The 25,294-nt window shown below is 47.4% G+C and overlaps 3 protein-coding genes across 5 annotated transcripts; 1 reads left to right on the plus strand and 2 right to left on the minus strand.

Annotated features, from left to right (window-relative positions):
- Window positions 1-427: 427 nt before the first annotated feature.
- ATP5MG (ATP synthase membrane subunit g) lies at window positions 428-4,204 on the minus strand. Of its 2 annotated transcripts, none has more exons than XM_081960887.1 (3): window positions 4,037-4,204; window positions 1,099-1,259; window positions 428-592 (listed from the first exon to the last, which is right to left on the minus strand). In XM_081960887.1, exons 1-3 carry the CDS (start codon window positions 4,098-4,100, stop codon window positions 494-496), a joined length of 324 nt encoding a protein of 107 aa, XP_081817013.1. In that variant the 5' UTR covers window positions 4,101-4,204; the 3' UTR covers window positions 428-493. The 2 variants fall into 2 exon arrangements, with proteins under 2 accessions (XP_081817013.1, XP_081817014.1); XM_081960888.1 differs by having other exon boundaries at window positions 428-588; window positions 1,095-1,259.
- A 323-nt stretch (window positions 4,205-4,527) lies between these two features.
- UBE4A (ubiquitination factor E4A) lies at window positions 4,528-18,248 on the minus strand. The gene is made up of 19 exons (XM_081960884.1): window positions 17,968-18,248; window positions 16,979-17,152; window positions 16,107-16,219; window positions 15,534-15,686; window positions 15,287-15,446; window positions 14,977-15,179; window positions 14,568-14,759; window positions 13,246-13,579; window positions 12,974-13,100; window positions 11,902-12,209; window positions 11,210-11,342; window positions 10,559-10,746; window positions 10,074-10,174; window positions 9,871-9,984; window positions 8,948-9,122; window positions 8,690-8,870; window positions 7,228-7,375; window positions 6,528-6,685; window positions 4,528-5,278 (listed from the first exon to the last, which is right to left on the minus strand). Exons 1-19 carry the CDS (start codon window positions 18,092-18,094, stop codon window positions 5,158-5,160), a joined length of 3,210 nt encoding a protein of 1,069 aa, XP_081817010.1. The 5' UTR covers window positions 18,095-18,248; the 3' UTR covers window positions 4,528-5,157.
- A 616-nt stretch (window positions 18,249-18,864) lies between these two features.
- On the plus strand, window positions 18,865-25,116 carry LOC309396104 (T-cell surface glycoprotein CD3 gamma chain-like). Of its 2 annotated transcripts, none has more exons than XM_081960886.1 (6): window positions 18,865-19,438; window positions 20,344-20,379; window positions 22,502-22,702; window positions 23,468-23,599; window positions 23,783-23,826; window positions 24,632-25,116. In XM_081960886.1, the coding sequence occupies exons 1-6, from the start codon at window positions 19,384-19,386 to the stop codon at window positions 24,695-24,697; spliced, it is 534 nt and encodes a 177-aa protein (XP_081817012.1). In that variant the 5' UTR covers window positions 18,865-19,383; the 3' UTR covers window positions 24,698-25,116. The 2 variants fall into 2 exon arrangements, with proteins under 2 accessions (XP_081817012.1, XP_081817011.1); XM_081960885.1 differs by lacking the exon at window positions 18,865-19,438 and adding an exon at window positions 19,559-19,948.
- Window positions 25,117-25,294: the final 178 nt, after the last annotated feature.

Below are 25,294 nucleotides of genomic sequence, written 5' to 3' on the forward strand. Positions count from 1 at the left end.
GAGGGTGCATTAAATACTATCTTTGAGAAAAACAAATGAAGATTATTCTTGACTATTTCTCCTTATAATTGCTACTTGAGATTTAGAGTTAATTCTATCTATTTATGGTAGCATTTCCTGGTGCAACAGGAACCTACCAAATCTAATCTGTCTCTTTCTCTTCATTCATTTCTGGCAGCTGTATGGTTTCTTCAAAGCATTTATGGAAGAATATAAATACAGGGAGAGGGGGAAAAATAAGAAAAAAAGGGTTGAAGGTTGGCTGTCAGCTTTGAGGTCATCATCAGTCTGGATGACCTGTCAGAAATGTTGCAATCATGGATTCCCCTACCAAATAGAGTTGAACTAGACGTTGCCCAACCTTTACATTCTATGATTCTGTGACCATTTGATTCTGCCACGATGTAAACATGACTTGCAGGCACAGTTTAAATCTCAGTGACATAGTTTAATGTTATCAAGACACTACTAGGAATCAAAAGAAGAAACTTTTTCAGACATTATATCCAATCAGGCCACGTTTGCCTATGATTTCTCCAATGTAAAACCACATCAGTACTTCAGTAGCCACCAAGCCATTCCTCAAAGCTTCCTGAAAGGAAAATAAAGATTTTTAAAAATGATTATTACTGTGGTAGCAATCGCCCCACCCATTCTTGATAATTCCAGTGAAGTACAAGCAACACCGAGATCTTCGGTCATTATAACTTACATTTAAATTATGAGATATTTAGACTTTAATTTATTCAAATTAATATAGCTGCTATTCCAGAAGACTCATTGATACCATTACCTCCTTCATGGGATGGAAAAGTACTTCACGCTTCAACTTCTCTCTCTCTCTCTCTCTCTCTCTCTCTCTCTCTCTCTCACACACACACACACACACACTCTCTCTCTCTCTCACACACACACACACAAACACCCACACACACCCAAAGAAACTTTCCATTCTCTCTAGCTCTATGAAGGGACTTGCTGGAATTAATTTTAGACACTGCAGGAACAGAGCTATGTTAGCCTCTCAGGAAATCAGAAGTCTGAAAGCACCTTTTCCAACAAAGCTTCTGTAAGCTACAACTGCTGGCAAATACTTGCTTTGACTGTAAGTTGTGCAAAGCGCCCAGTCTGGTAGCTCTTCAGCAATGTTTTCAGGCTCTCAATTGCCTTGGGAATTTCAGCAGGAGTTGGAGGGACCAGCTCAACTTTGGCATAGTACAAGAAAGTGTCCAGCCGAGGCCTTGAATAGGTTGCAGCAGCTAGAAAAGAGAGCAAGAGCAAGGTAAGATGAAAAGCAAATGACCAATGCTAAAACAAACGTTTTCTAGCTCTATGGTGATATTTTGCTTGGCCTTTGTGGTATAATATTTTCAGTAAGAGGTTGTCTCTAGCCAAGTCAGGTGACGAATACAGTAGTTGATTCATAGAGCAGATTCTTTTGGGAGATTCTAATGTTAAATAGAAAAGCATCCACAAAAAGATCACAAAAAGCTAACAGCACTGCTTGGTTCTATTCTGGTTCGCTATTCTCCAATAAGAGAATCTGGTTTTCCAGGTAACTATGGAAAGCCAACATGAAGCTGCCATAATGCAATCAAGAAAGAAACATGTTTAAATCTTGAGGACCATCCTAGGGCACTGAAGGAACTTACTGATGGTCTGACAAGCTTTAAATGAAATTTTGGAGAATGGTAAAAGTCTACAGAACGGTAGGACAAATGTTCTGTCATTAAACAGAAATGGAGGGGGGAAGGTGGATGATCCAGGGAACTTCAAATCAATCAGTTTTGATGTCAGTGCTTGGCAATATTTTAGAGCATAAAGTGATGAATCTCCAAGCAACTGTAAATACAATAGTCGAATCTATTGTTAAAGTTAAAAAGACAATAATGCCAGACTAAATTTATTTCATTAAAAAAACCAACAATATACATTGTTCAAATGTTCCAGATGTAATTTGATTTCAGCACAGCAATTAATAAAAGTATCCTATGGCATTTTGATTAGCAAGCTAATTAAATTGGGATCGATGCTATAATATTTGGTAGTAACATGCTAACTTGAAATTCTATTCAAAATGAGCTATTAAGTGGTTACTTGTCAAAATGAAATAATATATCAATAAAGCATAAAAAGCCCCCATATTCTTCATTAAGAATGCAGATGGCAAAATGTTGATCAGACTAATTAATACATTAAAAGACTGAAATAAAATTCAAAATGATTTGATAATTTTATTATGAGCCCATTTCTATAAACTATGAAATTTTATGCTTAACTATGAATTCTATGCTTAAATCAACATCAAATCCACAAGTGCAGGATGGCAATTACTTGGCTCAATAACATGCTCATAAAAAGATTGAAATAGTAGATTACAAATGGAATATGAATGGTGTGATATGTCTGCAAAAAAAGTAAATGCAATCTTTAGGCTGCATGGTGTTCAGATTACTGAATTGAGAATTTTACTTTACAGCATACTAGATTAGTCAGGGACCACATGGAATATTGTGGCCAATTCTGGACATCACAGTTTAAAAAGCATTAAGAGAAATTACAATGTACTCAGAGAAGAATAGCAAGGATGATCAGATGACTATAAAATCCTTTGAGGACATATGGAAGGAATTTGGATCATTTAGCTTGAGAAAGCAAGAGCAAGGTTTAAATGTCTGATATCAAACAGAAGGATCAAGATCTCTATTATCCCTACAGACAGGAAGCATAATAAAGGGGGAGGGGGGAAGATTCTGAGTAAACATTAAAAGAAACCCTAGTTACACCAGTTAAACCCAGGCATTAATCACTCAGAATAGTGGTGGGCTTCTTGTCACTGGATCTAGAATTCTAGGGTTGGAAGCAATCCTTAGACCATCCCGATAACAGCTGGATGGTCCCAACTTGGCTTGAAACATTTCAGTGATGGAGTCCCTTCAATTCCAAGCGGCAGACTGGTCCGCTGCGTAATATTCTTTCTCTTTTGAAATTTGCATATCTCTCTGTGAAGCTTCCAGCTATTGGTTCCTGTCCAGTTTTCAGGCACTCCAAAGTACATATCACCGTCTTTCTGAGAAGAAGTTAGGAGCCAGTGTGGCATCGGCAGAGCGGGTGTGGCAGGAGCGGCCCTCTAGCACAGTGCCAGTTTCTATTGGGAAAATTAACTGCCCACCCTTGGGCCAAACTGACTGAGTACCGTTAAATCCTTTATTTAGCTTCCAGGTTCCTTACCATGCTTGTTGCTCTCCTCCATACTCTCCCCAATTTCTCAGCATCCTTAATATTGGTAGTACTGAAGTTAACAACTGAAGATAGGCCAGCACTGAACAAAAACTCAGCCCAGTGCCTGAGGTGATGCCCGTTGTAGCCCCCCAGTCAAGTGATTGAAATTTAAGACATGGCAGCTTGGTTGGGGCATTGCCCCCCCCCCATGTCTGCCTTTTGGCCCCTGCCCTCCCCAGTTGACCTTTCCGGTCTACTTGCTCCCACGTGCAGGACTCAGTTCTTCACAAGGCAGCTGCTGGCCGCGCAAGGCCGCCTTCCCCCAATGGTGCCCATTGCTTTCGGCGGAAGAGCAGAGGGAAGGGCCCAGGCGTGGCACGCCTCATCAGCGGAAGGCGTGAGGGGACCGTGAAGGGCTGGGGGCGGAAGGCATGCCGATAGTCCATGCTATTATGTCATTATGTATATATGCATTCTGTGAGAGGGAGGGAGGGAAGGATGGGGGGGGGGTTGGAGAGGCTCTAGGCTATCAAGCACCGCGGAGGGCCCCTCTGGGCGGGTTAGCCGGCCGTCCCTCCTCTAAGCCAGCATGCCCATGGCGGGGCTCCAGGGTCTCAAGGAGGCGGCCAAGGTCAGCTTTCCCCAGGCTCCGCGGCAGCCGGGCGCCGCGCAAGGCAGAAGGGGCGCCGGCAAAATGGCTGCTCTCCTCTCCCCGCCTCAGCCGCTGGAGCTGCGGCCTAGTCTCCGAGCCGGCCGGAGGCAGCGCCGCCTCCACTGAGACGATCCCCCCCCCGTCGCCCCCGCGGCCCCTCACCGGAGAGCAGCTGCGGCCCTTTGGCGGAGACGGCCCGGAGCAGCTTCTGCGCAACCTGCGCCATGGCGGAACCAGACGGAGCCGGGAGGAGGCGCTGAAGGTCAGAGCCCGCCGCACGCCGCACTGTCAGGCCACGCCCCTCGCTCGCCGCCGCCACGGGCCCAGCTCTCGCGCATGCGCCCTCCGCCAGCGGGCGGGCCTCCGACGGAAGCGGATCTGGCGGGCGGGGTGGGCCGGCCCGGCTTCTCCGTTGCCGCCATCGAAGGGCGGGCGGGGCTTCTTTCCGCTCCCCTTCTTCCTCCTCCTCCTCCCCCCTTCGGAGGCTGGGCAGGCCAGGCCTGCAAGCTGGTTTCCGAGGGCGCCCAGGCTGGCCCCGAGGCCTTTCAGGTCTTCTCCTTTGGGCGACGTGTTCAGCCTGAAAGCTTTAAGGAAGCGGCGCCCGGAACCCTCCTGAAAAGAGATGAAGAGGCACCGCGGCCGAAACCACTTGGGACAGCCAACACTTTTATTGATCTAACGGGAGCTAAGATACTATGTACACAACGTGTCCATCTGTCATGCGGCAGGCACTGTATTAAAGCAGGCAAGAATTACAGGGCACCTGCACAATCATCTGTTCACAGTGTTTGCCCAAAGTGTAGTTACTGGAAGCGAGTGTGATAAGGAAGGCTTATGAAAGCTGCTTGATCTCATTCGGCCCACGTTTCTCCCACAGTTCTACCATTTCTTATCAATGTTGGTTGCTCCTTGTTTGTCCGAGTGAGCCACAAATCACCATGCTACCACAGTGGCTTTACACAAGAAAATCTTCTGCCCGGATTGAGTAAATACAGCTTTTCTTCTTAAACATAAAAGGGAAAGTCCAGCCCAGTATCTGGGGCAACAGCTAAAGAGAAACCAACACGGTGAGGGATTCTTATGAAAACAATATAGGAGACAAACTAAACTGTCAAGGGATGAGGTTTCCAGGAGATCTTAAATATAAGGAACCACAGAAAAGTGCAGAGGAGCCTAAGGAAGCTTAATCCTCATCATTATGGAAAAATTGAGAAGGAGGGGCTGTCAAAATCAGTCCTGGGTTCACTGAAAGAGGCAGCTGGGGCAACAGCATTCTGGCTGAGTCACAGCTCTTTCTGTTTCTTTCTGTCTGCCAGCCATTGTTGAATCCTCTCCTTCAGTTCAGTATTTGGCTTGATCTGGTCCATGGTGAGAGGGCTGCGATTGAAAGGATCTGTCTGATCACTGCAGAAAGAAAGCAGGGAGAGGATGACAGTAAAATCAGGCTGTTGACTAGAAAACAAAAGATAATGCCGCTAATTTCAGTAGACAGGTAAGCATCCTTACACATTTGAAAGTAGAATATATATTGAAAAATTAAGCATTTCCCATGCAATAAGGAGAAAAAACTTGCAATCTTCTAGCCAAGTCCAGGGTTGCTTTGGGTCTGATCACAGAGTTCTTATCAACTGTTCTTACTGACCCAACATGCCTGTCTAACCTCTTTGTGGTTTCTGGTAGCAGTGGGAATCTGCTTTCTACAGCTTACACCAGTAAAATGCAAAATTACAAAAAATATAATAGCAAAAATGAAAACAATGAAAAAGTACAGCACTATGAATAAAAGATGGCGGGGAGGAAGCAGGATGTGTGGTGGGGGGTGCTATTAGTCTAATAGCCACCCCCAGTACGGTCCTCCCCCCATTGGGTCTCCAGGCCAATATTCAGAGTCTTTAGACTCTTACAGGACAGGAAGCGGCTGTTTGAGCAGGACTCGTAAGTCCCAAAGAATTCCTAAGTTGGGAAGTAGATCTGAGCGGGATAGTGCAACCCTGTCCAGAACCAAGATGTCAAAGACCCCAATCTTGAAGCTCCATGCACCCAAGGCACTCCGTTTTGCCAGGGTTCGGTCATAGCCTGTTGTCCCCCACCTAGGTTTCTACAGTCTCCTGGCACTGTGAGGGTAGCGACAGAATCGCCTGGGTCACCAGGTGTACAAATGTCAAGTTGAGCATCATCAGCATACCTCAACCCATGGTGATGGATGATCGCACCCAGCAGCTTCATGCAGATGTTAAGCAGTAGTTGAGAGGGTACCGAGCCCTGTGGCATGCCACAAGAGAACAGTTGAGGCTGGATCCTTCACTCCCTATCAACACCAATTGGGACCAGCTTGGAGAAAGGAGTCAAGCCAATGCAGAACTGAACTGCAAGCCTCAAACCTCATGGCTGACCCAAAAGGTGATTATGGTTGATATACCATGCCTTACACCCAATCAGTATGGGGATGAAAGAGTGGAACTGACCAGTGGATGCAGGGACAAATCTGGGAGTCAACACCACTAGCATTCTACAAGGAAATGAGTGATAATGTCTAAATCTAAAACAAGTGTCAGACCGCCGTGCCATGTCTAAATCTAAAACAAGTTCACTCTTCCCTAGAAGGAAATTAGACAGAATTCCATTTTCTCCTGCCTTTCTGCCTTCTAAATACCTCAAGAGGTGCCTAGCGATTGTTGCCCTGTCCACTGTGACCCGAGAGGAAGGCAGCAGCACCGGGTCTGTCATTAAGGTGCTCATGATGGGGTCCAGAAATTCATCACAGGCATCAGCATATGTCTCCTCTTCCTGCTGCTGGCGATCTGCTAGAGACTGAAAAAACAAATCCAGGAATCAGCAGAGGGGCCCCTGCTCGGCTACCCTGCAGAGTTAAATCCCTATGGACAAACTCAAGACAAGCCCCAGAATTTATAGGAGCTAGTACTTCTAGAGAAATGTGGCCTGTGATTTTGAGGGGTCACCTTTGCCCTGGAAACCGAAACAGGGCAGAGATAAGAGGCCAAGCACAGCCCTTGATTGACTCTTTGATTCCATGGAAGCACAACTAATACAGAGTTGTTTTCTAGTGTCTTGCTGAATGTTGGAAATTTGACTGCATTCATCCACATTGTAATAAATTCAGTTCTCAGCTACAGAGAGGAATGTAAGTCCCAATGAACTCTATTTTTCACCTGTCTCTTTAGACTTTTAAACATCCTGCAACTATTATAAGAGCATTGAAAGTCAAAATTCTGCTCCCAGGAGATTAAAGCCAAATGTTGCTCAGTACAAACACAGGATGCACTGAAGGTTTTCAACATATAATAGAGAGACAGATTTTTGGGAAGGGGAGATTGACAACCTTCCCATCTCACCTTAATTTGCTCTGCCAGGTTGCTAAATGCTACAATCATGTTGCCAGGCTTATTAATTTTCTTCAAGACTCGGACCGTCTGAGCAAAAAGAGTTGGGGAATATGATCGCCCATCCTTAGGCACTGTGACACAAAAGTTCGCTTCATCACTGAAACAGAGAAGAGGGCTAAAAGTGGATGCTGAGGCCCCATGCAAGCAAGCCTCTTTCTCCTTTGGCACTCCTGGTCATTTCGGCTTTCCTATGCTGGTTCCTTTCTTTCACTTCCACAGCCTTTTATTAGGTGAGATCAAAAGCCCTGTTCAGACTGTGCAATATATTGGCAATTGGAGCATGATGGGAAATAGCTCCAGCCTATTTGCACTATAATTTATCCTGTTCAGAAGGAACTCTTTTTCGTAAGATCACTTGGTGGTGAGCATCTTTCCACAATGTAACCAACTGTAAATCTTTCTTATGGGGGACCTAACCCAAATTTGATCTGCCTGAACAAACCCCACAGCTATTTCCTTCAGGGTTCACCTTTTTATCTTTCACCAGCACTTGGACCAAAGAAATTTGACAGCTCTCCCTCTTAGCACATAGAATATATGGGTCTACATGACACCTTTGTCTAGTTAGTTTAAACTGACTCAGCTGAGCACAACCATTGTATTAGCATGTTGTGTGTATCAGCCATCAGGTTAAATTTATAAGATGATTTGCTTGGGCATATCAAATTCCGTGAACACAGCTTTTGTGTTTTGTTAATCTGGTTTATCCATGAGCCAGCAAGAATGGCATTCATAGGAGAGAGACCAGCCTAGCCAAAGTTCCATAGTTTCCTGGGTATAATGTACAACAAAACCTGGCCCACTGTGCAAATTCTTGACCCAGGATAGGAAGCCCACACCTCCATCCTGTGTATCGCAGCCAAGATTCAGAGCATTGCCTTGGACTGATGCACACAAGATCAAGGACATTCTCCACAGTACAGCCCCATTTCTCATGCATTTGCACTTAGATCCAAAAAAGATGATTACAAAGTGGAAAAGCAATGAAAGTTCACCAGCCCCACCCAGCCATTGTCCCTTTTTTCAAAAATGTTTTCTGCGCAGTGTACTATCTTCACGTTTATGGGACTGGAGAGTCCCAAGCCTCCTCCCATGCTCGTCACATTCCAGACAGCATGATATGAAGGGGGTGTCTCCTGTTCTTCCTCACTGGCAGAATTTGTGGGACTGGAATGGACTACTGGTATTCATAAACAATGAGATGTTCTCCAGTGGTTGTCCACTGGCTTTGAGGAGCTAAATCCTTAGTCTGATCAGATCATCTGAGGAGGACCTCTGGTGACTTTCTGGCTGCTCTTCCACAATAAATATTTCAACATCCATTAACATTCTGGATGCATAAGGCAAAGCCCTCTAATCCTCTTCCCAAGAAGCACTCCGATGGGTATTTCCCTTCCAGCATGCAACTTACCTCAGGTTTAGATATATTGTACAAATGTCAGAAACCAGTTGTTGGGGCTTGAAGTCAAATTCACTGAAGTCCTTGACCTTCAAGGCCCCCATTTTGGGGCCTACCAGGTGTTGGAGGAAGTAGTTGAGCATGGAGATAATGCGTTCCGCCAGGAAAGGGTGCACAAAGAGAGATTTGATCTCTGCAATGAAAAGGAGGCTCGGTCAGTAGTTCTGCTCCCTTCAGCATTCCATGCCAGGAAGAACACAGGGCCTTTACCTGAGGTCAGGAAGGCCAAGGTCCCAATGGTCTCATTGGACATGATGTTGTGGAAGCGAGCCAACTGCCCAAACATTTGCAGGCTGGCTTCCTTCTCACGCCGCACTTCTGCAGACAGGCTGTCCCACTCGCCCCGGTCCTTCTCTATTTGCTGGATCTTGATCTTGCTCAGGTACTGCAGAGAAATTTGAAAAGGGCATCAGGAAAGAAAAAGGATCTTGGATGCCAAAATCACACTCTTGCTCATGCAGCCATTTTCAGAAGTTACTTTTGCCTTGGAGATTTACGGATTTATTCAAGAGCAAAGAGTTTCGTATACAAGGCCTTCTGATTTTGCCCAGAACAGCAACCCTGCAAGAAAGATTGGACTGAGGTAGAGTGACTAGCTCCAGCTCACCCAGTGAGCTTCCGGAACTGAGGTAGATTACAACATCTTAACTGCTACATTAAAACATTCCACAAAACACACAGAAATGGGGGAATCGTATCTTGTTTCTGGAATGAAACGTGGTGCAGAAAGTTCAGTGGGTGAGAAATGGAAGTGTCATGGCAACCCCTTTCTGTGGACTTGGAGCAGAGAGAATGAATCTTACAAAGATGGAGAACTGGAGATCCAGAAACCAAGTGCAAAGACTCCAGACCTAAACCTCTCAGAAAAACTCTCTGAGGAGTAGTAGCTCTGCAACTGAAGCCTTCCGTTCAACTCCTCAGCTGGTGAAGGGTGAGCAATTTTTCAAGGCAGAAAATGTCCCTTGAAATTGCAAGCTTCTTCCCTTCTCAACGGGCTCTGTGCTGCATTAAAGGCATCAAAATTGGCCACCCTTTAACGAATCATTCTTACAAAAAAAAAGAACCGTCTTATAGAGTTTGGCGGTCACAGTATTTACCTGCTTTCTACCTCCACCCCTCAAATAATGCTTCACCTGTATTGCTTCATCCAACAAGAAAATGGCATCATTCATAAGCAGGTTCAGGAAGCGCAAGAAGAGCGGGGGAGCCATGGCTTCAAGGTTCTCGGAGGCATAATCAGCCAGTGCCTGCAGAGTCCCAAGAGATGGAGAGCAGGGGGGATGTTAAACACTCTTCTTCTCCTAGCTCATAGAATTCACAAACCTCAGGTCCTTACCTTTATGCTTGCCCGGTACGAATCAGTGCCCCACATATACCGAAGGATAGGGTACATGGGCCTACGATAATTAAACTTCTGCTCAAATTGATGGGGATCCCCTGCACAGGAGAAGGCCCATAATGATTGCAGGATCTGGAGATACTGATCAAGATTTTATACTCTGAGACTCTTGTAGAAATAAACTGCATGCGGCAAAAGGAGAATGGAGAGTGGAGGATCAGCACTTCCCTCCCTCCACCCGCAAAAGGCAGTAGGGGAAGAGGTGGCTTAAAGTGGAATGCAAATCTCAAGCTTTGGAAGAAAAGGCCAGGTCTTTTCCTCTCATTCTGCCAGCAGCAGGGCCATTCCCAAAATTAGCAAATCTGCTTCCAGATCCAGCAAAGCGGATTCACCAAGATTCATGGCACTTTGTTCAAGGGACTGCGCTAGGAGGGAGGAACTGAGGGAATGAGACACCCCCCCCCAGTCCTCCCCTCCCTTACCTGTAAACTCAATGTCCACAAAAACCTTAATTAGAACCTCAGCAAGGTAGGCAGCATGCTGATAGGCGCAGAAGACTCTCTTGCGATGAAAGACACTTGAGACAAGAGGCGTCTGGGCCTGATCCAGATGGGGCATCACAGCCTCCAGTACTTCAGCCAGTTTGGCTCTCAAATGTGGGTTCTTCATTCTGCCAGGAGGAGTGGGTGGAAACCTCCAAATCTACACTTTCCCCAAAATTCTATCAAATTTCTGTCCCCACCCCCACCCCTAGGATTCTCCTGCTGAGTTTGGCAGCAGCAAGGGACTCATGTATCCTCCCAACAGACAAGCATTAGGTTGCTCACAACAGGTTGTCACCACAGGGTAGCACCTGCTTCCCACCACACCTCAATGCTTCTGTTATACTGCTCCACTCTCCCGTACGTGGGCCGAGGTGTTCAAGGAACTGAACAGTCAAAACCAAGCCCACCAAATTTATTTGCTTGAAGACTCAGGAAAAACTTGAATCTGCACTCAGTCTGAAGTTTATTGAGTTTATCAGGGTCACGTTTTTCCTTCCTAAGGCTAGGCTGCCTTCACTGGCAAACATGCTGCTTGACTACAGAGTGGGCCTGATTCACACCTCTCCAGCCTTCCAAAGAAGGTTTTACCTGTCCACATCCCCTGTGAAGACGGTCACAAAATGAAGTACGTGCTCCAGGGAGTCAGCTGAAGGTTCCAGAAGATCATCAGCAAAGCGGCGCAGGAAAATGAAGAAATCACCTAAGTTGTCAGCAAAGAATTCTGCAAATGCAAAGGCCCAAGTGAACTCTTGCTAAGAACGTACAGCCAACAGCCCTGCGCTTGTTTCTTCCCTGTGAATGCAGGCATTGGAGGGCAGGGAGGCAGCGGCTTCCCGGGGCCACCGAGATGGCATTACAGGCATTACAAATCTCCTTGTAAGCAGGAGAGGGTTTAGATATTAACATCTAAGAAGAAACCAAACCAGACATAATTGTAAAGTGCCCAGAGTCACTCTCTTGAGTTAGGAAACTATATAAATGGAAATTTAAACAAACAAACAAACATTTCAAGACAAATGCTACTAGCTGAAATTTCCAAAAGGAAAAATATTTTTAACAACATACACTTGTGCAAGCGTGCACATTTACCGAGGGAAGGGCTGCTTGTGGATGTACGCTTTTACAATTCTACTTCAACATTAGGATGGTGTTACAAACCAGCCAGGCATGAGCCAAAAGACTATAGTGTCCTGTCAAGTGCCTTGGGCATTGCAAAGTATCAGGCTCCATCCTGGCACTGCTCAAACCCACTTCTAAAGGATAAATATGTGGCCAGTCACCTGGGACATAGGCCAGCGTACTATTCTTCACTTCTTGCAGAGGGAAGGTCAACTCCATCAGCTCAGTCCCTTGGTTTCCGATGGCCAGCTGGACCAGGAGAACAGCCATGGACACCTGCAGATTGAGGCAGTTCTTCAACATCTGAGGCTCTGTCATGGCTGCTTTGGTGGAAAGGTAGATGGTCATGAGGCGCTCAAACTGCTCCCGGAGGTTGTCAGCTGAAGGGCTGGAGCTCTGCTGAGCTTCCCGCCATGCCACCTGTAGTCGATGTAGGCTTTGGTTGAGTTTGATCATCTGGTCATGCAACCTGTACAACAAACAGATAAAGATACTAAAAATTAGAAGTGGCACCACCCTCTCAGAAAAGCTCGAGGTGGCCATTACAAACTGGGAGGCTATAATGGAAAAGGGTAAACCAGGGAGGCCAGCAATGAGTGCTGAGGTTGGCTAGGGCGAGAGCTAGCATAACAAGGATTTTTTGCATTATATGCGCTGGAGAGCTGCTTTCATTGAAGGACCCATAACAAAAAAAGTTTGAAGAAATCAGAATTCACTTTAATTTCCATCCATTTGTATCCTCCAGTAGACCAAGAAAAAAATTTCCCCGCAAACATCAACTGGCTTATAATAAAGGTGGCCTATAATTAGTCCTTGCTTAATGACCAGTTCCTTAACAACTAGTAAAAATCACCACGCACACAAACTTACTTAGGAATAGGGATAGAAATATTCTTTATTGGCCAAGTGTGACTGGACACATAAGGAATTTGTCTCTGGTGCATAAGCTGTCAGTGTACATACAAACAACAAAGTGGTAAGTCATAGATCATAAAACATACAATCAACAATGCCTTACAACCAAAAATTTGGGCCCAAGTGTGGTTGTTAAGCAAGGACTATACCTACATTTGGGTGCTATTATGTTAGCAGGAACCCCAGTGTCCTCCTAAAAGGCCACTGAAATTTATTAAGATTTTGAGCTACATTCTACCAAAGCCTGAACGTTATCAGCTGCCGAGGAAAAGTCTTCCCAAGACCTTTAGTCTTCCCACCACGGCGCCTCCTGTGTACCTGTGAAATCCTAAGTGGAGGGTGTACTGTGTCAACACCAAGTTCTCCGTCACCAGGTTATAGCTGTCAGCAAATTTTGGCTCCTGTTCAGGTACAGCTGGGATCAAGCAAGTCTCCCTTTCCAAGCCTTAAAGGGAACGAACATCACTATCAATATGGATCATAGAAAGCTCCAGCAAAAGGAAGCCATTCCTCCTGGCATCTTTTATGCCCATGTCAGCAACGCCCGTCTCTCCTGCTACTGGGAGGGTGGTGGAGGGGGAGGGGCTCACCTTTCATGTGTACATTCTTCACCCTCTGCTCTTCCTCATTCAGTTCCTTCACAGCACAGTAAGTTGGGTCAAATGTCAGAAGCCTGTGAGATCGGGGCTTACAGAAGGGCTGACAGAGCCTGAGGAGAGCAGCTCCCAAGTTCAGGAAGAAGGCATCCGAGGCATACATCTGGAAGAAGATCTCTGGCATCTGGTTGGCCCAGATTTTGGTGCGCCCAGCGTTGGCATGAAGACAGTTTCCCAGCCAGGCCAGGATCTTATGTTTTGTTTGTGGGGAGAGCTGTAGCAGATTCTTCAGCATCTGATGAATCTTCTCATGGAATTCAGCCATGAACTGTTGTTATGAGAACAGAGGTCTTAACATCAAGGTACATGCACAGGCTCACTGACCCTAGAATCATCTAAGACACAGGCAGGTAGTCCTCGACTTACAACAGTTCATTTAGTGACCATTCAAATTTACGATGGCATTGAAAAAAGTGGCTTATGGCTGTTTTTTCACTCTTAAGATCATGGCAGCTTCCTCAGAGTCACAAAATTCAGACGCCTGGCAACTGGCATGGATTTATGACAGCTCCGTTTTGTGACCTTCTGACAAGCAAAGTCAATGGGAAAACCAGATTCACTTAACAACCGGGTTACTAAATTAACAACTGAGTGATTCACTTAACAACTGTGGCATGAAAGATCATAAAATGGGACAAAACTTCATTTTATGGAGTTTAACAACTGACTAGATTAGCAACAGAAATGTTGGGCTCAATTGTGATCATCAGTTGAGGACAACCTATTCTCTTACACCAAGTCGTTCCTCAGATCCCTTCCCAAGTTCTGGCAGTTTCACATCTTATGGCACTTTCCGGATTTTAATTATCTCCCCACCCTCCCACCCCAGCAGCCCTAGGTGATCTCCACAGAGGTAGTCAGTGTCCTATTCAAAGACATTGGTAGCCACAGATCTGCCTGATCATAGCAATAGCCCTTATATACTCTGTGCTTTCCAGCCCTCTCTGAGCGGTTTACAGAGTCAGCATCCTGCTCTCCAACAATCTGGGGTCCTTTTTTTACCCACCTCGGAAGGATGAAAGGCTGAGTCAACCTTGAGCCGGTGAGACTCAAACTGCTGAACTGCTGGCAAACGGCAGTCAAGAGAATTAGCCTGCGATACTGCATTCTAACTACATGACTCTAATCAAACTTGGATAGTATACAGAAAATAACACAGTATACAAAAGAGTTCTTGTCATCAGCAGCCATTTTGCTGCCTCTCAATACACAATTTTGAAGCACAAGCAAAGCAGGAATGGAACAGAAATATACACCTGGTGGATGTTGGATTCTTGCACCTTGATCTCTTGAGGACTGGATCGAGAGGGGTTCAGAAAGTAGCCATGGCTTTCCACCACACCAGGCATCTTCAGAAGACATGAGATGTTCAAGATGGTTCCCAGCAGTGTCTTCTGGTAGAGCTGTCCATTGGCTGGATCTTTTGGCTGAATGTACTCAACAAAAACCTGAACAAACAGAAGTAGACCCAAAGATGCTTTTCCCCCCCTCAAAAGGCAACTGGTGTTTCTTGGTTTTTCCTTTGAAAACATTTCACCACACGCACACACGCACACGCACACAGACATATACAAAGTGAGGTACAGAAAAGTGGCCTTTCTCCCAGGGTAAAGGCAGCAAGGGATTCTGGCCACCTGGGGGTGAATGAGACAACCAAGGACTCACTTTGGCAATATCCTTTTGCTTAGTGAAATACAGGAGTATATCCAGATAAGAGTACAACAGGATCTGGCAAAGGTGTAGCTCCCGAATTCGTCCTGAGATGATGTCAAAGACAGGGACCATAACCTCCTCGAAAGTCCTCACTTCCTCATCCATCGTGAGGTTCTTGATGACCTCCTCCAGAAACTCTGTTACATCTTCAAAGTCTATGGGGGAGAGAAAGGACGAGTATTTTAAAAAGGATATATTTGGAGAGCTGCCACGAGCTGGATCCCATTCGCTTATCCTGGGGCATCAGCCTTTGCCAACTCACGAGCTCCTCTTAATGATTCGAGCATCAAGTCCACTAACTGCTCATAGACATTCTGGTTGACATAGATCTCTGGTGTTAGGAAGAGTGTGTAGGTATTGGATACAGTCAGATTTCTGCAACGCACTGCAAAAGGCAACAGGTTCTCGGGCACCTTGGTGATCTAGGAGAACAGAGAGAACAGCTGATTTCTAGCCCCTTCTGTCCAGGCCAGCAAGCGGCTTGGATGTTATATGGATGCTTGACCCACCTCCTCCTTTGCCCTCCGGAAGCAGGCAAAGAGGTATCGCAGGATGTGCTTCTCTCCTGCATCTCTCTCTGCTGAGAGATTCTGCATGCCAGTTGAAGTCATGTGGATCAAGTGATTGCCAGGTTCCGGGAGCAGTAATCGGGTAAAAAGGGCCTGGGGAAACATATCAATCCAGAATATAATTGCTCCCTCCCAACATTTGGAGAAAGAGCCTAGATCTCATTCACATCCAATTTTTTTATAGAGTGACATTATGTATAAACAGCTAGGATTTTTAAATGCTTCTCCAAATCTAGCTGATTATCAGAGATAAGAAGCAGTCAGTCCATAGACCTCAACAGTTTCACATAAGATGAAATTGACTTGTTCAAGGAAAAGTACTATAAAGCAAATCAAGCAAGTGTCATAACAAATGTGCAATCAAACGCCTCTAGGAACATGGTATCCTGGCTTGGGGAAGCATCTTTTCCTGGCCATAGGCACAGGGAACAATTGGCCTGTTGACCAAGACTAGCCTTCTCCCGCAAGCCTCCAATCTGGTGAAGACACCATCAGATTCTTGCATGCAGAGACCTGTTCCACATTTTCCATGTCCAGCCAGTCCTGATCCTCAAGGTCTGCAGCCATTTCCTCCAAGTAGACACACCGTGCAGGAATGCCATTTCCACTCTTCAGATTGGGGTCACCTAGAAGCGGGGAGGGGAAATCAGCAAAGCAGCAAAAGAGAAATCCCCAAAACATTTCATGTTCAGAACCATTTCTCTCTCTCTATCAACAACTCTTATTGTCGTATTTTGGCTTCTTGATTTGGCAGATGTTAAAACAAGGCCTTCTTCAAGATATTTCTCTCACGTGTCTTGAACTACAACTCCCAGACTTCCCAACACATACGAGAGGGCACCCAAATTGAGGCTGGCATGGCTTGTGGCCTAAAGGAAAGAAGTCTCTAGGATCAATGAAATGGCACAACAAAGCACAAATCTAAAAAACACAGTAAAGGAACTCTTCCAAGCCATACCCTACAGACAGTTAATTGGAGCAGGAAAATGAAGCAGTGTGGTTGCAAGAAATACCACCAGGTCAATGTTTGGAATTTACAAGTTAGGTAAAGTTTGTCACACCTGCAATATGCTGACCAGCCCATAAAGATACAGAAAACCACATCAATAAATTTGGCCTTAACTGCTTGCACAATGGAGAACAAGATTTCCATTCTATATGCATATTTGTTTTTGCCAGGAGACTGTTTACACAGGTTTTTGGGCAAACAGATTTTGTTGTCTTTGGGGGGGTCTTAAGTCAGCAGATGTTGTATGATATCAACAATTGTTCTCCAGGAGAGGAGCCTGAATTTGCATTCATGGATCAAAAACTGCCACCTGGTGGCTCCCTCCACCTTAATCCAACTCAGCCTGGATTCTGGCCATTTATGCTTCCACACTCACTGTTATCCAATGTGATCAGGAAGATTCTCTGGATCATGTGGTTGATGTTGAGCTGCTCGCAGAGCTCCTGCTGGGAGCGAAAGGAGCGACTGATCTCAGCCACAGAGTAGTCGCAATCATCCAGACTCTCAGACACACTGTTGTCAGAATCATCTTGGCTGGCAGAGGTTTCCTCTATTAAAGAAGCAGAGCTAGTCAATAAGCAGCGTACCTGGGCCCCAACACCATCTGAGCAGTCTCTCTAAGGCCTGAGCGTCTCTCATCTGGGCTGTCACAGCACCAGAAGCTTCGCCCTAAGGGCACTTTTTTTACATAGCAAGTAAGCAAAGTATAGATCATAAAAACATAGCTGCTTTCCATGAAAAAAATGCAGCCTGTACACAAGTCTTTTTGTCTCCTGGGAATCCCAGAAGAATCTCGAGACTTCTGAAAAGCAAGGAGTTAAGAGGCCACCTAAACAGCTGCTCTTACCAAACCATTCTGCTCTTTTATTGATTTGCCATTTGACAATCTGGAATTAAATTAGTAAGTAGTTAGCTCTCAGGATTTTAATACCTGCCAGGCAATGCTAGTCTAATTCATGTCTTTAGTATCAATCCAGTGATGTAGTCCGCCAAGTCCATGCATTTCTTTTTCAATTATGTTGCTAACTGTCCTATAATTTGGCTTACATTTCTAACTTTGCAGGTAGGTGGACCGAGGCTGAGCTACCAGTGACTGAATAGGAAAGGGATTTTGGATGAAGACCAAATAAACAATGATTTCGTGGTAACCCCGCTATATAAACATGGAACGCAACTACACTTCCAGGTGCAGAAAATAAAGCAAAGGGAAGAGAGAGTGTGCAAAGATTTCTTTGGGCGCTTGGAGCCCGCGGGCACAGGGTTCGAGAGAGGCCCTCAGGGCGGCCGATCCGGGCGCTCTACCGGAGTCTACGTGCGCGCCCCTCCAGCCCGCTCCCCTTCCAGCCACCCGGCCTCCTCGCTCACCCGCGGGTTCCGTCGGCGTCGACGGCTGCTTCTGGATCTCGGCGAAGTGCCGGGCGTCGGCGACGGAGCTGAAGAGGGCGGCGAAGGGATTCCGGGAGATGCTGTTATTGTTCTCGTGGTCGGTCATTTCCCCGCCGGGCGACCTCCATGGAGAGCCGCGACCCAGAGGACGAGCGACGGCCCGCAGCGCCGGGCGCCCTGGAGCAGAACGGGGGCGACGAGCAGCAGGAGGAAGGCGAGGCCGAGGCTCCGAGGCGCTCCAGCTGGGCGACCGTGCCACCTTTCAGCAATGAGCTTGACAACGCGCGACGCCCACAGGACGAGCCCGACGTCATCAGAAAGCGCCGGAAGCGCGCCATAGCCAGACAGACCAACCATAGAGCCGTATCGTGGCTAGAGGGAGCTGCTGGCGCCTGCGTCACCCTCGCTCTACAGAGGCGTCCTAGGCGCGGGGGAGCCGCTTCTGCGCTTTGCCGTCCGGCCAGCGGCTTCAGTGCCAGTCGGCAGCGCGATGCAGCAGCCAGCAGCGAGAAAGGCGCTGCCTCCCGCCAGGCCCCTCCGGGCAGCTGTCCGAGGACTGCTCCGAGAGGGTCGCCCGGGGACACGACGAGGGCTCCCGCCGGCTCCTGCTTTCTCCCCGTGCGCCGATCCCAGGGAGGGCGCTCGAACAAAGGGAGGGCGGAGGCGAGCCCAGTGGCTGGAGGTTTCCCGGCGCCCCGACCCAGAGGCTCCAAGGGGGCTCGGCGGCCCTTCCACCAACTTCACGACCAGGCGACCCCTCTGACCTTGGCAACTGTGCAAGGTGTGTGGACTTCGGCTCCCAGAATTCCTCGGCCAGTATGTCAGGCTGAGGAACTCTGGGAGTCGAAGTCCACAGATCTTTACAGTGGCCAAGGTTGAGAAACGCTGGTCTGGATCGATATTTGGAGGCTGAATGCGGATCCTGTTCCGCACCAGCAGTAGCTGAGGAGTGGCTGGCCTGGGCTGAGCCGCCGGTTCGGGTTGGCTCTGACCCCCTGCCCAACAGGCTTGGCCAAAAGGGAGGAGGTGCCCCCCTACCTGGGGCTTCTTTGTGGGGTGGCTTAGTGGAGAGCTGCTGCTGGGGCAGGGGGCTATATTTGCCATTCAGTTCTGCAAAGGTGGGAAGAAAGTCAGTTTCATTTTTTCAGTAGTGTGGTTTCCCTGTAGCATCTCTTCTTGTTTTATTTCCTTATGTGTAAATGCGTGCGCACACACACACACACACACACAGGACGGAAGAGCCCCCACCCACAGACTTCCTGTTGCAGACTGCCTGCAAAAATCTTCCCTATATCTTCTTGCCCAGTCATTTTTTTCACCTGTCAGAAGACAGTCACCTGCTACCTGTGCTGACAAAAAACGGGGACAACATATCTGGCTCTCCCATCGACAAGCATGGGAAGCCAGGAGCAGTTGCTGTGGCTAACTGTCCTTGCCCTGTTCTTCCAAGGTAGGATTAAATCCAAGGCAGGCAGTTTGAGAGGGTTGTGGCTTGTGAACTCCGGGCTGGGAGCCGGGGGTGGTGGTGGTGAGGGTAGGCAGGCTGAAAAAGAAAGAAAGAACCGGGCATAGTGAGAAGGCATGAAGACCAGATTGCCATGTCATTACCATGTGTTGCTTGCACTCAGCTATGTTTGTGATTCAGAGCATCTGCTTACACACACACACACAATCTGAAAGCAGCAAACCCACCTCCTCTTCACACCTGGCCTGCAGCTGGAGGCAGCCAGGCTGACCAGGTGTAGTCAGCCACTTCCCCCTGTCTCGCCAAGCTCATAAATGAGGAATGGGACATTTATGTTGCAAGCTTTTGGAGGAAAGGCTGGATGCAAATGTAAATTCAGCCCATTGAAGAGGAAAACCTGTCAGAGGCAATGGTGGAGATATTGCCTTTCGGTGGCTGCCAGATTCCAGGGCCAAAAGATCTGTGAGGGGGTCCCGTCTCCCCAGCCTGTGGTAGGTGAGGAAATATTGTTATGCGCCTGTCCTGAACTGCTAGCATTTTGGGAGGAAAAAACCTCTCTCTGCCCATTTTCCTCAGACTTAGCCTAATATTAAAAACCTCGATCATGATACTCCTTAGTTGCCTGTTTCTGAAATTAAGAAGTCATAGAAATGTTCCCTTGCTCAGGTCAATGTTATCCTTTCGGCCGAAGGCTGATCAGCCCTCCATTAACGTTTTGCTATTCCCTCCCTGGGTGCCTTTGGCATGGAGTTCAGTCTTTTCACTGCATCTGCATGGCATACGTTCAACTCTTTCATGTTGCTTGGACACCTGGTGTGTGGTATTACTGCGTTTCTTGGTCCCAGTTTATTTTGCTCTGTGTTTCTCAACATGAAATTATTTTCTTTCAGGCATCAGCATAAATGGAAATACCGCACCTGAAAAAGGTATGCTTTATCCAGGTTTTCTAAAATCAGGGAGGCAGCTCGGGAGGAGTTCAAATAAGATGGATTGGTACAGTATGTCTGGGGCCAGCCATAGGTTGTGGCCATGCTTTACTGACTATGCCATAATTGCCTGAGTTTGCACAATGTGTGTAGATTGTGATGCACAATCCCAGTCAGTGACTCTTGGTGTGCTTACATTTTGGCTATCTTTCATTTGGGGCTGGCTTCTGAATTTTCCAGATCCTGAGTGTTTGAAAAAAGCTTGTTTCTGAAAGAATACTGTATTTTTCGGAGTATAAGACGCATCTTTTTTCCTCAAAAAAGAGGCTGAAAATCTGGGTGCGTCTTACAAACTGAATAGAGCATTTTTTGCCTCCCGAAGCCCCGTCCCCTTCAACAAAATGGCCGTGCATAGCCTTATGGAGGCTTTCAAAGAGCTCCTGGGGGCTGGGGAGGGCAGAAATGAGCAAAAAACGGACCATTTTCTTTGCTCAATTATTCCCCCCCCCCAGCCCCCAGGAGCACTCTAAGCCTCCATAAGGCTATGCATGCAATGTTTTTGACAAAAAATGGGCTGTTTTTTGCTCGTTTTGGGGGGGCCCCAGTAGCACTCTGCAAGCCCCCTCAAGGCTGTTCATGCCTTTTTTTTTTTTTGAAAAAAAACGGACCGTATAGGGAAGGTTTGCAGAGCGCAAAAACTTTTTTTTTCCCTTTTGGAAAGCTCTTTAACTGATTGATGAGAATTACATTGATCAAGTGCTGTGGCAGCAGAAACAAAGTCTTAGGTGCTGCACATTGTCAGTGATTTCTTTCTCCAGCACATGGATAAATACACCTGGAAACATCTCCCTCCCTCCCTCCCTCTATCTACATACCTACCTACCTACCCCCCCTCTCTCTCTCCCCACCTATCTACTGCATTTCTCTCCCCCTCTACCTATGTACCTATCTACCTACTCTCTCTCTCCCTACCTATCTACTGTATTTCTCTCTCTCTATTTCTCTCTCTCTCCCCCTCTACCTATGTACCTATCTACCTACTCTCTCTCTCTCTCCCTATCTACTGTATTTCTCTCTCTCTATCCCTCTACCTACCTACTGTATTTCTCTTTCTATCTTTCTCTATTTCTCTCTCTATCCCTTTATCTACCTTCCTATCTAACTATTCTCTCTCTTCCCCTACCTACATACTGTATCTCTCTATCTCTCTCTATTTCTATCTCTCTCTCCCCCTACCTATCTACTGTATTTCTCTCTCTCTCTATTTCTCTCTCTCTATCCCTCTACCTATCTACTGTATTTGTCTATCTTTCTCTACTTCTCTCTCTCTCTATATATATATATATATATATATATCCCTTTTTCTATCTAACTACCTATTCTCTCTCTCCCCTACCTACCTACTGTATTTCGCTCTCTCTCTCTATCTCTCTATCTTCCTACCTACTTTTTAAAAAAATGTCTCTTCAAAACCTTGGTGCGTCTTATACTCCGGTGCGTCTTATACTGCGAAAAATACGGTATTTGGAAAGAAAGGGATTTTCCTGGCTGGCTAGAAGCTTATCAAGAGTCATTCCCGGATGGGAGGGCAAAGGGCCTTAAACAATTCAAGGCTGCCAGGTAGATTTGGGAGGAAGTCTCAGCAGCTACTCAGCAGGAGTATCGGCTGAGCAAACATGTAACAAGAGGAAGGCAAGATCCCCGAGAAGCAAAGCGGACAGGCTGTTTGGGAGAGAAGCAGCTGCAAAGACCTGGCCCCAGGGGCTGATAACGGGTTCCTGGATTTGCAGAGGACTGGTATACTTTCAGCAGGCAACACACACACACACACACACCACCACCACCACCACCGATGCATGAAAGCTGGATAGGGAAAACAAGCAGACCCTTGCTCAGCAGCAACTACTGGCCCAGAACTAGGAATAAGCACAAGGGCTTGTTTCCCTTAACCAATGATTAAGCCATGACACTTTTGCTGAAGGAATGCCAGTTGCCTGAATAGCATAAATGACTCTTGCTGAAATACTTGTTACCTAATTTGTTTGGCCCCTGAAACCTTGGAGGTCCTGGTGAGGCTTTGCCTGTGGGGCCTCTGCTCCACCTCCTCCCATTTGTTTTGCAGACATCACCATAGAGCAGAAAGGAAAAAAGGTGTTCCTGGTATGTAAAGGGGACAATAATAAGACGCACTGGTTAAAAGACAGTATGAATCTCACCTACCAAGGCGAGGAGTTGGTTTTGGCTGTGATGGACGACCCCAGAGGCATCTATGAGTGTATCAACAGCAAAAATGAAAGAAGACGCCTGCATGTTTTCATCCGGAGTGCGTAAGCCTTCTTTCTCCCCCTTATTTAACAACATTGCCAGTTGTCCGGTTTCAGCGAGGCAGACTGAAATAAGCCTGCCCTTTGAAGCTGGGATGGCTCAAGTGAAAGGAATATCTTAGCTCCGTTCCCTACCCAGAGACAGTCTGGAGCAAAATAAGAAGGACGGGGGAAGCTTCATGGACAAAGGTATACAAAAGAACCTGGGCAGTCTGTCCTCAGCCTTGTAAATTGGCCACTGTTTGCCTCCTCACTTCAAAAGGAGCTTCGTTTGTTTGGTGAGGTCTTAAAAGAGATGATTAAATGAAGCTAGTCCTCTTCCTATGGAACCAAGCTTTTTCCTCAAGATGTTGCTTGTCTATTCTTAGATATTAGAAAAAAAGTGGTGTAGATTTTTCTGAACGTGAACTGTCAAATCACCACCTCTGTGACTTACATTCGGTGTCCCTGCGTTGAAATGTTTCTGGAGATGAAATGCTCCACTCTGCTCACATTCAGCATTTCTGAGCTGCTCTTTCCCAGGACACAGGTCATCTTTCTGGCAAGCCCTGTGAAAGCCTGGGGCGGCACCTGGGATGGGCAGTTCAGGGACTGCAGCTGGGCCTCCCTTTCTCTGCCCAGGGACCTGGCAATGGCTTCTGAGGGGTGAGGGTTGCTTGTGGCAGTTCTGCCATAAAAGGACACCTGCTCTGCTTGAGTGAGGCCTGTGCAGATGCCACGTGGGGAAGTGCAGAACGTATCTTCACTGTTTTCTTTCACTACAGTGTGCCAGAACTGCATCCATCTGGACTTAGCCACGATTCTGGGGATTTCAGCAGCCAGCCTCATTACCACAATCTTCCTGGCTATCGCTGTGTACCACATAGCCGTGGAAGAGCGTGGCCAGCCAGCCCAAGGTGAGGAGGTGGCGGGAAAGGGCAGCTGGGTGAGTGGTGGTTTTCTCCAAAAGGAAAGACCACTTTATTTACAGCTCAGGTGCTTCGCACACACCCCTTTCTTGCATGCTTCAGAGATTCCCCCCCCCCCCGCTCTCTTGGTTTGTTCCTTGTGCCCTCAGTCTTCCTATTTTGATCCTGCAGCTTCTGATAAGCAGTGCCTGTTGGCCAACGACCAGCTGTACCAGGTGAGAGCTTCCTTTTGACTTTCCCTTTCTGTGTCAGATCAGAGACTGGCCAATTCATCCCACAGAAAGCGGGAAATCAACTAGAGGATTGTGTGAATATTAGGCCATTTGGATATCCTAGCAGAGTGGAGATGGGGCGGAGCTAGTTTCACGGATGAGCACACCTGTGCCCAATCGTTGAGTAAAAGTAGCTGCTCCCATAGTCACTGATGGGATGGCTTTGAGAAAGGGTCTGCCAACCTCTCGGTCATTTCCAGAATCCCAGCCCCACGGAGGAGGATCCCCGGGCAGGGACGCCTGCCCCAAGGGCGGCAGATTCTGTCAAACCTGTCCTCTTCCAGACCCATTAAGATGTTTAGCAGCACCCTGAACCACGTGCTCCAGTCACAGCTTGGCTTTGCCTGCTGTGCAAATGCTGGATTTCACTTGAGGATCCATCATGGCTGATGACAATTCTGGTTTACAATTCTGCCCAAGAGTCAAATGCATTTCAAGGGTGCAGTTGGCCATCCTGGGGCCATGGCACTGATTTCCCTGGCACACATCATGCCCTCCCGGCCAACGGGGAGAGAGAGCAACCACGCCAGAGGACGCAGGCTGTGTGGGGCAGCTGAATGGCCCCTCCGAACTGCAGGGGAAGGAGTTACGTGGGAGACTGGCGAGTCAGTGTTGCCCGCTTGACCAAGCCAAACTTTCCCAGACCCACGGCCGCCGTCCCCTCACCCGCTGCTGGCTCTTGGCCCCCAAGGTGGTAGAAGCGTGCTGTGCCCACAGAGGCCCTAAGGGTTGGTATTCTTCCTTCCAGCCTCTCCAGGAGCGCAACGACAGGCCCTACAGCCACGTCGGCATTGCCAAGCCTCGCCGCCGATGAAACTGTTCTCCAGCCGCATTCGAGTTCCCCTTCCTGTGCTCAGTCCCGAGGGACGTCCATTACATCAGCTGAGGTGGGGAATTGGGGGTCCCTCTGCCTGTGTCTGCCTTCTGCTCCGGGCCCTGGGAAAGCCAACAAGGCCTGCCAGGGCTGCCAGAGCTGCTGGATTCCATTTTCTGTTTGTTGGACTGAAGTGTGTCGGCTTTGGGGGGAGGGGACAGCCTGCTTTAAACTTGTTTGATGCATGCACTCAGGGTGCAATGCTGGGAATGTGGTGGCCAATCAGAGTCCTTAAGAATATCTTTTCTGGGCCACACAAGTGAGCCGGTTCATCTTCCATTCTCCCTGTTGCAGCTGAAAGTGGTTCCTGCTGTTACTCCCCTGTGCATCCTGCTTCTCCCCCAATAAAAAGATGTTGCTTACAACTTCCTCTCTAACATGGTTCTATGAATCAAAGGGCCACAATGAAGTGGGAGTGCAAATTTCATGGAGTCAGCCATTTGCACAAGTGTGTAGCCACCACTGGGTGGTGACTCACAGGCAGCAGAGTGTCGTTTGCGCTGGATGGTGGTTGGTGCCTGTCTTGAAATGCAGCTG

The sequence above is a fragment of the Natrix helvetica genome (genome assembly GCF_964273705.1).
Source record: "Natrix helvetica genome assembly, chromosome: 8".
NCBI lineage: Eukaryota > Metazoa > Chordata > Lepidosauria > Squamata > Natricidae > Natrix > Natrix helvetica.